General features: G+C 37.2%; 1 protein-coding gene across 12 annotated transcripts in view; it reads left to right on the top strand.

The window, feature by feature from the left end:
* The window catches only part of gtdc1 (glycosyltransferase-like domain containing 1), a 370,690-nt gene that overhangs the window by 67,036 nt on the left and 289,143 nt on the right, over positions 1–14,511 (top strand). For all 12 annotated transcript variants that reach the window (XM_043694107.1, XM_043694111.1, XM_043694112.1 and 9 more), the window contains one exon: positions 6,561–6,770. In XM_043694107.1, the coding sequence (XP_043550042.1) occupies positions 6,583–6,770 (188 nt within the window). In that variant the 5' untranslated portion in view covers positions 6,561–6,582. The remainder of the gene's footprint in view (positions 1–6,560; positions 6,771–14,511) is intronic.

Genomic DNA, 14,511 nt, shown 5'->3' with positions numbered 1-14,511 from the left:
TTTGAGATTTTTTCATGAATTTCCATGCATGTAGCTGTCCCACAGCATTCCCAATCACAAAGTTGCCTAGCCTGTAATGATGTATGGGGAAGAGGGTGGAGTAATGGTTTTGTCACTGGACTAGCATTTAGAAACAGAAGCTAATGTTCTGTGGGGAGGTGATGGCCTAGTGCTATTATCTCATAAGAACACAAGAACATAAGAAAGAAGAGCCTCTCGAGCCCACTCCGCCATTCAGTCAGATATTTTTGTGTTGTAGTCTTTTTGCGACCTCAGCTGATCTTTTTGTGGCCTCTGCTCCACTTACCCGCCCTCTCACCATAATGCTTAATTCCTTTACTCTTCAAAAAATTATCTATCTTAGCTTTAAAAGCATTCAATAAGGAAGCCTCAGTTATTTCACTAGACATGTAATTCTACAGATTCACAACCCTCTGGGTGAAGACGTTTCTTCTAAATCTGCTCCCTGTAAGTTTGAGGCTATGCCTTTTGTCCTAATTTCACCTGCCAACAGAAACATCCTCTCTACTTCTATCTTACCTATTCCTTTCATAATTTTATATTTTTCTATAATACCCCCCATTCTTCTAAATTCCAATGAATATAAACCCAGTCTACTCAATCTCTCCTCATAATCCAGCCTTCAACTCCAGAATCAACTTAAACAACCTCATCTGCACCCTCTCTAGTGCCAGTACATCCTTTCTCAAGGAAGGAAACCAAACCACATGCAATACTCCAGGTGTGGCCTCACCAACACCCTATACAGCTGCAACATAACCTCCCTGCTTTTAAACTCGATCCCTTTAGCAATGAGGGACAAAATTCCATTTGCCTTCATAATTACCTGTTGCACCTGCAGGCCAACCTTGTGATTCATGCACAAGGTCACCCAGGTCCCTCTGCATAGCAACATGCTGCAATTTTTTATCATTCAAATATTAGTCCTTTTTACTGTTATTCTTACCAAGATGGATGACTTCACATTTATTAACATTGTACTCCATCTGTCAGACTTTTGCCCACTCACTTAAACTATCTATGTCCCATTGCAAAGTTTTACATTCCTCTGCACTGCCACTTTGCTCTGCCACTCACCTCTGTGTCATCCACAAGCTTTGACACGCTACATGTGGTCCCCAACTCCAAATCATGTATAAGGCACACCAATAATCACTGATCACCAATGAGAAAGTCTCTAATTTTCTCCAGACTCTTTCTTTCCTGTTAGTTAACTAATCCTCTATCCATGCCAATACATTATTGAATGCCTTTAGGAAATCTAGATACACCACATCTACTGAGTCCCTGTTGTCCGCAGTGCTCATAATGTCTTCATAGAACTCCAGTAGATTAGTTAAGCATGACTTGCCTTTCATGAACTCATGCTGCCCAATGGGATAATTTCTATCTAGATGTCTTGCTATTTCTTCCTTCTTAATAAATTCAATCATTTTCCCCACTCCAGGAGTTAAAGTAACCAGTCTATAATTCCCTATCTTTTGTCTACCTTCTTCTTTAAACACTGGTGTCACATTTGTTATTTTCGAATCTGTTGGAACTGCCCCAGAGTCCATTGAATAAAAATTATCACAAGTGCATTTGCTATTTCTCCTACCACCTCTTTTAGTACCCTGGGATGCATTCCATCAGGACCAGGAGACTTTTTTACTCTAAACTATTAATCCAGAGACACATTAATGTTTTAGGGACTCGAGATGAATTTTGCTAAAATAGATGCTTAAATTTGAATTCAATTTTTTAAAAAAAATCAGGAATTCAGGGTTTAATGATGACCATGCCATTGCTGTCAATTGTCAGAAAACCCTTCTGGTTCCCTAATTTTCCTCACAGAAGGAAATCTGTAGTTCTTACTTGATTTGGCCTTCATGTGACTCCACCCCAACAGCAATGTAGTTGACTTTTAACTGCCCTCTGAAATGGCCGAGCAAACCAATCTATTCCTCCAATCCACCAAAAAAATCTCAAAAAAAAACGAAACTGGATAACCACTGATGTAGGCACTGGAAATGCCTATCAACCCTTTAAAGTACTATTCACTAAATAATAAGTAAATAATAACAAATTAGCGATGGGCAATAAATACTGGCCTGGCCAAAAATGCCCATGCCCTGGGAATAAGTAAAACTTGTTTCCCGAGTTTTGGTCTCCTCTTCATAGTTGCATATTGTCTGCAATTAGGAAGATCATTTGGGAGATGAATTGGAAAAGAAAGTTTGCTTAATTTTGTGTTCGCAATGACATGAAATTCTGTTATTGCATCCTGCTTTCCAAATGGAGAAAGGGCTTCTTAAAACTACGATGCCCTTTCAAAGACTCAATTTTGCCTTTGTTAAATATTTCAAAGAACTGCAGGAATAACCAAGTGCAACTTATTAAGAATAATGGGCTTAACAGGACTTGGGGCTGGATCTGTTGTGTCATGATATTGCCCCTGGTCTAGTAATCAAGAGACCCAAGTAATTATCTGGACACTATAGTTTGGTTCCCACTATGGTACATTCTGGAGTTGGAATTTGAATCCAAATTGATTTGGCATTAAGAAGTGTAATGATGAATTTGAAATCATTATCAATTGCCAAAAAAAAAATCTGGTTCACTCATGTCCTTCATGGAAGGAAATCTGCCATCCTTACCTGGCTTAGCCTACATGTGACTCCAGATCTACAGCACTGTTATTGTCTTTTAACTGGTCTCTGAAATGGCCTAGTAAGCCAATCACTTGTAGTAAACCATCAAAAGGTTTCAAAAAAAGAATGAAATCACCACCAACTCCGGCATTGGTAATGCTAGTGACAAATACAGCCCTGTCAATCCTGCAAAATCCTCCTTACTAACATTTGGAGGCTTGTGTCAAAATTGGGAGAGGTGTCTGAGACTAATCAGCCAACAGCCTGAAATAGTCATGCTCATGTAATTATACCTTACAAACCATGTATCAGATGTCTAACATGTCCTGTCTCTGCAACTGGACAGTGGTAGTGGCACAATGATGTACCTAGAGTTGTCCTAGAAGTTCTCAACATTGAATCTGGACCACATGGTGTCTCATGACATCAGGTCAAACATGGGCAAGGAAACCTCTTGCTGATTGCCATGTGCACACCTTCCTTGGCTGCTGAAACAGTTCTGCTGTAACTTGAAGACCACTTGGAGGAAACACAGGGTGGCAAGGATGCAGAATGGAATGTGGGTAGGTTATTTGATGCCCTTCACCAAGATTGGCTTGGTAGCACCACTACTGACTGAGCTGTCCAACCCAGATTGTACATAGCTGCTAGATGGGGCCTGTGTTCATGGTAGAGCAACCAATGAGAGGGGAAGGTATGCTTGACCTCACCAATCTTCCTGCCGCAGAAAATATCATGAAAATATCAATCCACACAGTTCTTGTGGAGATGAATCACCCTTTACCATGTTGCAGGGCCAGTAAAAAGCTGGTGATGGTGTGAATTAGCCACTTAACTGTCCATTCCTGGTCTTCAGGTGCCTGTACTTCTGTTATTCCTATTTATGGGATTGTTTTTTGGTGGAGGGAAGACATCAGATTTCCCTTCCAAATGCTTCTGCTGCTATTGTGTAAGTTCTCCCAGCACCCAGCCTGTTTCCAAAAGGCTGGTAAAATTCAACAAATTTGTGTTTTTCTTTATCCCCAGAGTTTGCATGCATAATTATGATTTCCTTTTCAGTGTAAAGAAAAGGTATCTTTGTAAGGTTGTTAGACGTTGACCGAGAGACCTGTTAAAACAATGTTTATGTTTCAAGTGAATCATTGCCATTGTACATCCTGCTGTTTTGTAGTTGCATGTTACACCTCAACAAGAAAATTATCATTTGCCATTATGGAGCCAACAATTTGTTCATGAATCGACCAATGAAGGTATTCAAGACTGTGTTAAAATTCAAAATGTTTTTACTTAATCAATAATCAATGAGTCCAGTTTTGTAAAATTATTCAAATAATTGTGCCACTTATTGTGAGGCAAAACTAAAAGTTGCAGCGTAAAATATTGTTTTCACTTTGAAAATTGCTATTAACACCCCAGTTTTCTTAGTGAACAGGGTTGATTTGAAGCATGTGTTAATTTGATTGCTGATGTGATAGGAATCTTGTTGCAAGTACAACATAATGTGCTCACTTAAGGATCAAAATGCAGGAATCTCTAGGCAGCTACACAACTTGTACTGAAGAATCCTTTCTGTAATAAGTAAATCTTCAGGTATGCAAAATCATGTGCTTTTTTTTAAAGAATATTTCAGCCTGAGGCAATTATGTTGCTTTATTACAGATTGACTTCACTGTCAGAAGTGAGCACTTTTGAAGAGTGGCATCACATGAATTCATGTTCTAAACATGAAGGGCTGATTTAACTATTGTAATAATTTCTCATTTTTATTGAAACAGGATGACCTGGACAAACTTTAAAGTAAAGCTCTAATATTTTACGCAATGTGGCTAACTGTGTATATTTTTAAATATCATCCGGTCATCCTGGTGATACAAACGGAAAGGTATGCAGCTGTGATATTTCCAGATGAAGATGGTGTGTGGGTGGGGGACTAACATTTCACTAGCAGACTTCCTTTTTCTAATCGACACAAGCAGCTATCTTTCAGGCTTTGTCACCTCTGTACTTTCTGGCCAGGTGTGTGTCAGTTTAAACCAAGAGCAATTTTATTAACCCTGCATGCAGGAAAAAAGTGGTTGAGCTATGACTGACTGAATATTGTCTGTGCCTGTTGGGATTATTTTCAACTGAAGCCTCAACGTATGTGTGCGCCATTTTTCTATCAACTTTTGGTGGATTAATAGTTGTGTGAAAGTAGTGGACAGAGCAATGTCCCATGAATGCATTTGAAAATATTGTCACTTAAAATTTCTGGGTTTTTTTTGTTTATTTAAAACAACCCAAAATGAGCTAATGTAATTGGAAGTTACTTTTGCACAAGATCAAGTGCTAGCTAAATAAGTTAATGTACAAAGGCAATTCATATTTATAGCACTATCGTATTAAGACCCTTTAACATTTGTATAGTTGCACTGGTAGGAAGATATGATTCTTGTTGAATTCCATGATTTAAACATAACACTTCGGATTGTTAACATTGAGGCAACAATGAATTTAAGGCTGATGATTATTAAAAAATATTTTTTCTAATTTCAGACAGATCATATTTCTGAATGATCATAATTAGATCTACACTCAGGAGCTACTGCTATTAAAAGACTACAGTATTATAATATGTTGTTTCTTTTAAAATGCAATGTCAGTGTACCAAAATACATTTTAAAATCCTATAAAGATGATGGTGACTGATATTTATAATTACACGACCTTTAACTAAATTATGAAATCAGCCCTTGTACAGTAAGACAACTATGGGGTACAATGTGATCGCTTTAATAATGTAGTATGATTAATTTAAGTACTATATCAAGGGAATTCAAATGCCTAAAGTAATCCTTAGGTGCATCGCTTATCGTAATACACACCTGCAAATTCATTATTGTTTTTTATGAGGTGAGACAGGACAGTAATCTAATAATACATTGCTGTGTAACTATTGCATTTAAGGAAATGGGCCATGGCATTATTGTATTATGTTAGTATATAAATCACTTTTACAACAAAATAGTATTTTATATCTATTTGCAAAAGCATGTTGAACACAATGTCTGCCTACATATGTATGGGGAAGAGAGAAAGAAAACTACCTACCACAGCAGAGAAGTAGTTTTTACCCAGCTGTCAAACATGAATGGTGTTTAATGAAAAGACCAGCTTGTTAATATTTTGATTGATTTTATAAACGCTAGTTGTTATCAGCATTAAGTTTACACCTGTTGGAATTTCTTTCTTTTAGATCCAACTCCACTAAGTTATAAAAGAGATCGAATTCGGAGTAAAAACCACATGTCTTGGAGTGCTAGTCTTGTTCAGTGTAGAGTGATGATTTATTGCAGGTTTTCTTATGATTGAAACTATATCGATGCACAGCATTCCAGTGCATCATTGGATCATATTCAAGGAAACATGGCAAGTGCTTATTAATGTAATTTTGTGGGTTCCAGTTTTTCTTAGAAATACATTACAGCTTGATTTTGATTAACAATCCTTTTAGAGTGGAAAAACTTAGTTAAGATCAGATCTGCCATACAGCAGTCAAGAGTCTTGTTAATATAAAAATTTTAGCCTTGTAGTTGTTGGTTTCTATACCTTACTCTGAAAGAGTTGCATGTATTATTTTAAATAAGCAAAATTAAGAGAGTAACAATGGTATGTGATATACCAGAAGTCAAAGTGTACCTGAAGAGTCCAGAAGATTTGATAAAATCAAGTGGGACATCAACGAAAGCTACTCTCCCATGTTTTGTGGTGTGGTTAATGTTATGGTGTATCATATTATTACTGACTATACAAGTTCTAATTTTGCTTCATTTGGTGCATGAGAAACCCTAACATATAGCCTAACTTTAAAAAAAAAACCTTCTCTTGCAATAACTGTTAACTTCATTTAACATTTTGTTTTACTCATAGGTACTTGTAGCATGAGTCTATCATGATCAGTATGAGTGTCCTGATGATTGAAGCCTTTTATGGGGGTTCCCATAAACAGCTACTTGACCTATTTCAAGAGGAAATCAAGGGATGTTCTGTCTTTACCTTGCCAGCTAAGAAATGGCACTGGAGAGCTCGTACTGCGGCACTCTACTTCATGCAGACAATACCACCCAGTGAAAATTACAGGTATGCAAACGCAGGAGATAGCCACAAAAGTTTAACTGTTTTGGAAGTGGTTATTTTGTGGATTAGCCGGGGAACCCCCTGTACACTTTCTAAAGCTTTATTAACTCGATCTTCAGTGTCAATATTGTGCCAAACATTTTGTCACAGTAGTTGTCACATGCTCTAACACTCATTCTGTTTATTGAATATTTTCATGGCAGAAGGAGTATTAAAATGTGATGAAAGCTGTTCATTTCCAATGTGCGATTTTGACACTGCATTAAAGAGAATGTTGTCATCCGTGCCCTTTCTAAAATCGATCAGTTGAGAAGTATTGTGATTAAATTTAAAGCACCTTTTTGAATATTTACAATTAAAGTTTTATTTAAACATTTCCAAGAAAATGTATAGAGAGCATTGATGATATCTTGTGAGAACTGGCTTCTTGGAGATACTGAGTCTGATATTATCAGAAAGCTGTATTAATATAAGCAATTGAAATGACATGATCATTGTAGACCCCTAGGTTAATGACTAAGTCTGTTGTTAATTTGGCTTCCATATGCTTGAGGGCTGAGACATTCTCCAAATTTCTTCACCTAACAATGTAATCAAAATTTATTGCTTAGATAGAAAATATAAAAAAAAGCAAGGAAAGACGTGGGAATGCTATTTGTTTTTTCTAATAAGTATCTAAGAAGGTAATTTCCCACTTATTAATAACAATATAAACCAATAATAGAGTGCCTACATAATAATTATTTATCTTTCATTGAGAATGTGGTCACACAGCAGCTAGCTGGACATGTTGGTCATTGCTTTGTTCCAAGCTACACGTTTACTTGCAAGAATGAAGACTGAAAGCTGAATAAATAAATCCATGAACCTCTGAATAGGTGCGTGATGTCATTTATCACTTTGGGTGTCCACTTTATTCATGTTTAACTAATTCATTTTTATAATCTTTATTGGTGGTGACATTTACTCTTTAAATTGCATTGCAGATGACCCTTTTCTAGTCATTCATTATTAACCTACACCTGGACCTAATTTGACTTTTAGATTATCCAGATGTAGCCTTCTGAGAAGTGCGGCCATATTGTTTATAATGCAGAACTTGAATTCCATTTTTGTTTTAAGATTGTCCAGGGAATATTGTGAACATCGAATACTTGTTGTTTTCTGTTAAGATTAGAATTCAATTTAGTACTGATCGGTATTACCAGTCTAAAATGAAATGGAAACCATTGATCAAAAAACTAACAAATCTTGTAGATATTACAACAGAAAAGAATTTGTCCCTGCTAAAGTTCCAAAGGAAATTGAACAAAACTTTGTATCAGGCAATTTATTTTCTGTTTATATGATTCTGTCCAGTTAACATGTCAGAAATGAGATTGCATAAATATGCTTCTTTACCACTTAATAGAGCTTGACTACAAACAATTTGGCCTCCAGACTTGTTCCATAATTCATAGCTGGGACATGGAACAAGAATGCCATTGGTGGACTTGTCTTTTTCTCTCCTTGGTATAGAATTTCCTTGACTTTAGAGTCATAGAAATATACAGCATGGAAACAGACTCTTCAGTCCAACTCATCCATGCTGACCAGATATCCGAAATTAATCTAGTCCTGTTTGCCAGCATTTGGCTCATATCCCTCTAAACCCTTCCTAATCATATATCCATCCAGATGCCTTTTAAATATTATAATTGTACTAACCTCCACCACTTGCTCTGGCAGCTCATTCCACACATGTACCACCCCTGTGTAAAAAAATTGCCCCTCAGGTCCTTTTAAAATCTTTCCCCTCTCATCTTAAATGTATGCCCTCTAGTTTTGGACTTCTGCACCCTGAGGAAAAGACCTTGGCTGTTCATCCTATCCATGTCCTCATGATTTTATAAACCTCTGTGAGGTCAGCCCTCAGCCTTGGACACTAGAGGAAAAATAGCTTCAGTCTATTTAGCTTCTCCCTATGACTCAAACCCTCCAAGCCTGGCAACATCCTTGTAAATCTTTTTTGAACCCTGTCAAGTTTCACAACATCTCCACTTATTTAACATTTCCTTGAGTTACCTGGTGAGATGTTACAAATGATTATTTGTTCATATTTGCATCTCAGTCCAACGAGTTACTTCCACTAATTGAAAACTTGAGAGTTTTGGGCCTTACTTGGTACAAGAAGTAGCCTGGAACCAGGCCAAAATGAGCAAGGAGAACATGTCCTCTCTTTCCTCTTTGTAGCAATATAATAAATGCATTTTTATAATCACATTCATGATTTCAACGTAAATAGTCAATGGAGAACATTAGCATTCCAGACATCTCTGATCTCAGTAGAAATCTGTACTAAACTAATAGATCTCTGCGATGGTGACATTTGGTGTTTCAACTCTGACACGGGTAGCAGATCATGTGGTGTTGCTCCTCTGAGCATTACACCAAAATGGACAAGTAGGACATTGTTTCAACCAATGTGTCATTTTAGCTGTAATGCTGCATGTAGCTGATTAGGCAGCTGGCTCTTTTAGCCTATACTTATAACACAAAATGACTGATTCAACACAGTTTTAGCTGGAATCAGATCCCATAGAAATAAAGGTCTTAAGAGGTAGAACATTGAGGAAGTAAAGCTAATACAAAAATTTAATGCCTTAAAGAATGTTGAGAGATGGTGGCTGTTTGCTGCTCTCCCCCATCCTGCCACCAAGTATATCTTTTCCTTTTAAAGTCATACTGCAGTGCTATAAAACGTTTATAGAGGATACACTATGGGGGGCAATGGTATGTTTTTGTGAAGAACCGAGGCCAAGTGTTGTGTCTGTTTTGTACCATGGGTGTTATTTTTTTTCATTATGGCTTGTTAAAAATGCTTATGAATAGTTTCTTTAAGAAATTTATTTTATTGGCAAAACAGAGCCGGAGGTGCAAGTGGAATGCTCGACTTCAAGGTTCAGCAATGCTTGCTGGCACTGAGCACCAGACTCTGGTGCTGGTACTTTGTCGTCATGTTCTGAGAGATCTTTCATTTCTTTCTCAGTTTGCTATTTTATTGTTTGCTTTAGTTGCTGTGTTTTATCTGCTGTTAATTTGCTGGAGTGCAGCAGGCTTTTACTGTTTAAAGTTAGCGCCTCCTTTAGCAGGCGGATGTTTTGGATTGGATTTCTGTGCACTTGAGTTATAATGTTGCTGCATCTAGGTACTTTGGAGAATAATCGGGCATACTGGAAATGATTATATTTGCTAAAGGAGGAGCATCCCATATGCACATGCATGTGTCGTTGAAAAATTAAAATCTCATCCTTTTACCAGAAGATGTGCTTGATGCAGAGTATATTTGTAGGTTAAGCCATTCTAATGCAATTCAACCAAACTAATATAAAATTATTGATTTAAAGAGCTTGCGACCAGTCATATCAATTTTTAGTTAGCTGTGAATTACAAATATATCATGCATTAAATACAATAAATAATACACTGGCATTAGCACTAGTGTTTCTCAGCACAGCCTTTTTCTTCCTGTCAGCTGACGTGGCATTATCTGGTTAGATTAGTGTTAGATAAACATTCCTTTTCCTGCCTTGAATAGTGGGCCTAGCTAGAAGAATGTGTTGCAATATTGCATTGATAACTGGAGATAGAATCTCTTTGCTTAAACGTTTCTTAAATTTTGAAATTTATAAGCCCTGCCTGGAAAATTGCACTCTTAAAACAATAATGCTCAAATATAATATGTGCATTTTTGATAAATTACCCGAAGGAATAAGAAAGAGACATGCCTTTTATCCTCTATCTTGGGGAGAAATATAATATATCATTGTATATCATTGCAAAGTATAAAGGTGCAATTTACGACAGGGTGTGATTAATCAAGAAAGTTTTGAACGCACACTACTTCGGCTTAGGACTACATTTTCGTAGTTTTGCAAATCTAGTTGGCCAGTCTGATGAAGTATTGATTTTGATTTCTTTCCACCTTACTTCTCCACTTTTATATGTTGTAATAAAAAATATTCAAATAAAATGAAAGCTCTGAACATTTTTTCTTCTGGGCTGCTCATAGCACATGTGCAAGAGAATTGTTTGTAATTCTTGAAGATTTCATACCAATCATAGATGGTTAGTAGTTATATTTCTTAGGTAACCCAAGAAAGATTTATGAAAGTCACCTACAAAGAGGGAATCAGAGCATGTCAATAATTAAGATCTGGGTCCTGAGGATGCTTTACCAAATTTCAGATCACATTGATATATTTCTATTCAGATGTGGATTTTGAATAATAGGAGAAACTGGCATTCATATAGCTGTTGACCAAGTCTCAGGATATCCCAAATGCTTTGCATACGGTTGTCTAAACATTCTATGGCCAGATAGTCATTAGAACAGCATAGACTGGAGTTGTGCATCAGGACCATTTGGATCCCCAGATGCACCAGACTCTGGGAATTGACTGGGAACTGGAAACTTCTGGTCAGCAATAACCTGTTTCTGGAACTCTCTGAAAATGTATTATAAAGTTAGAAACCTTGGGAGGTTTTGCCTCAGTTAGCTTAATAGCTTCCCAAGAAAAAAAGTTAGAGAATTTAAAATCCTTCTCCAAACTCTGGGTAACTATTAAACCAATCCCTCAATTCACCATTGCTACCCTCAGCTTAATCTCTTTAGATCCCTTTCTCCTACCTAGCGTACTACCCACCTGGTATTCTACCCACCTTACCCACCTGGCACCTAATGATCTCATCCATCTGACACCCTATTCTAAGCACTCTTCCACCTGGTACATTGCCCCTCGCTCAACTGTCACAATAACCCACAGTTAGCTTGCATTTTCACCCTTTCATAGGAGCTGTCTAAGTGGCTGCTGTCTTGCTGGACGTTTAAATCAGAAAACATGGTACACTTACTGGTGCAAACATTGGTGAATATCTTCTGTGAAGTTCTTCTAAATTGCTGGACTCCTGGATTCTTGGGTAGTTTTAGAACATAGAACATAGAACATAGAAGAATACAGCGCAGTACAGGCCCTTTGGCCCTCGATGTTGCGCCGATCCAAGCCCACCTAACCTATACTAACCCACTATCCTCCATATACCTATCCAATGCCCGCTTAAATGCCCATAAAGAGGGAGAGTCCACCACTGCTACTGGCAGGGCATTCCATGAACTCACGACTCGCTGAGTGAAGAACCTACCCCTAACTTCAGTTTTGTAACAGAATTTTCCCTGTCCAGGAATCCAACACAGAAGACGCCTAAATTAAGTGTAATGTTTAATCCAATTAGGGTCAGATTCGGGTTTCTGACCTTGATTGGGATATCTGGGCATATGTATTGTATCAGTGCTCTATCTGCTATTATGTTAGTCAATGTGGCAACAAATGTGCACACTGTAACATCCCACAGACAGCAAATGAGATGAATGATCCATTAAATCTGGTTTTAATTGTATTAGATGATGGGACATCATTAATCAGTATCATCATTTACCAATTGCCTGCACTTTGAATAATACCATGAGATCTATTACATCTGAATGAACAAGCAAGTAGAAATCTGGTTTAAGAACTGTACCTCTGACAATGTAACGCTCCTTCAGTACTGTAGTAAAGAGTCCGTCTACACCTTGTGTTCAAAGTTTAGAGTAAAGTTTGGACTTGTATCATTTCGATTCAGAAGTGATGAATTATGAATTGAACCAAGCTGAACTAAATAAATAAGGTATATTGCTAGAATGCTTTCTGAAGCATATGCTTTTACTTGATCTCAGAAAAAAAGGGTTAACCTACTCCTTGCAAGCTTTCCAATAATTATTTTGTACTGGCCTGTAGCTCCTTGCAACTATTTTACTATTTACATTTTGGTGCTCTCATGCTAACACTTCATACTTCCCTCCATAGCAAACTGAGGGCAAAAGGCAGAAAAGGAGTTGCATTCATCCAAGTGGGCAAGATCATTTGGCCACTTAGTTCTGAAAGAATCAAGTACCCATGCACAATGACGGCCACATTTTAATTGCACGTGGCCTTTGAACACCTTTCAAAGAATTAAGTGATTGTACCTACGTGGATAATAGCATTCTCCCAAATTCACATGTCGAAATCATTGCTCATGCTTTCCTCCTCCCCCTCAACCATTTCCTGTGTTTCTGAGGTGGATTCTGTACTGAATATTGAAACATTTGAAAGAGGCTTCATTCAGAGCAATTACTTAAGCACTTTTAGTTTGTATTACCGATTACGAAACTTTAAAACGAGGTGACTAATGGCGTTGTGTAGGAGGGGAAAGTCCCTGGAGTAACAGCTCCATGGTGTGTCTGTTACTCCTCAATGTGTGTATTTTTGGCTTCATTTAAGAAAAAAAAGAATGGTTTTCATGGTGTGTTTTGTCAGATAACAAATTTAAAGTCGTCATCATCAGTGAAAATTAAGAACACGTTAGTGCTTTATGGAGGCTAACTTTCAAGTTATACTGCTTAAAAATCTCTAGTAAAATGCTGTGGTTATGGTTTTGAGGACAGTTTTTTGTGGTGCTTTTATAGAATGGCTGATTCCCAGAACATGTGCTTGTATATTTAAAGTATTTTTCTGTTGAACAGGTAGGAACTTCATTAAACTTTGAAGATTAAACTGTAGCAGAACAACATTTGACTAAGAGAGAACACATGGTGCAAACCTTGAAAAAATTACAGAAAAATTTCCACAACAGAAATGCCAGAAAACCACCAGGTTAATAATGATTTCCTGTCATGAAATATTTTTGTCACATGTGTCTGCCCACTGACTTGGCAATATAATTGTTCAACATTTTGTGGAGCGAAACTGTGATCAGATTAAACTCAGGGATATTGCTGTATATCTGATAGCTTACAATTTTATTTTGTGTTTCTTTTTTAGTCATGAAACTGTTTCATTCTGTGCCACAGTAGCTTTTGAATTCATGATGAGTGGTGATATGAGCTCTCTTTTGCATAGTTTGTATTTATTTGTTATTTTCTTGTGATGTATGATTAATGAGGGGAAATTTCACTAACTACCTGTTTCTTTGAAATCATGACCAATCCAATATTTTTTGATATGTAAAATAATGGAAATTTTGAGTGAAAAATTAAGAAAAAGGAATTGAATACTTAGAAATTTGCACAGTTTATGAAGGAAGATTTGACCTCACTAGGACATCACTAGCTGACCTTGCTGATTTTTCAAAGGTCAGCTTTTTAAAAATTATCTGTGCATGGCAAGATCCAGGACCACATTCAGCCTGCCAACAGGAGTTCACCTCTTGAGACGGGTAAGTCAGTTTCTTGGCATATTCTAAGTACTGAATGGATGAAGGATGGAGCTATTTGGATGTGGTGTCACAAGTTTAGCTTGCCCAAGTTCGCAACAACTTTATTTTCATTCTTTCAAAAGGGAATTGAAATAGCAGTGTGTCCAGGCAAAACACACACATTCTATCGTATCTGGTGACTTGATACTCTTGTAGTATGAACTGGGTGCAAGAAGATTGTCCTAAGAGTTGTAGTAAAGCATATCAAACAAGTGGTACGGTAAAATTCTGAACTGTGTAATTTTCCAGGAAGAAAATCAGAAGTGGTACACTGTACAGAAGCTATCAGGATTTTACTTAACAGGCTAATTTAATAGACAGATGGGTCAAAGGTGCATGCCACAAAGTGTTACCAGTTGATGAGTTTCACATTTATTACTGGTCCATGTGTAGCCTCTCGTTATATACACATTCATTTTGTGACTTACAT

The sequence above is a fragment of the Chiloscyllium plagiosum genome, chromosome 7 (assembly GCF_004010195.1).
Source record: "Chiloscyllium plagiosum isolate BGI_BamShark_2017 chromosome 7, ASM401019v2, whole genome shotgun sequence".
Taxonomy (NCBI): Eukaryota; Metazoa; Chordata; class Chondrichthyes; order Orectolobiformes; family Hemiscylliidae; genus Chiloscyllium; species Chiloscyllium plagiosum.
The sequence above is the reverse complement of the archived record's forward strand: the minus strand, read 5'-3'. Positions and strand labels throughout refer to the sequence as shown.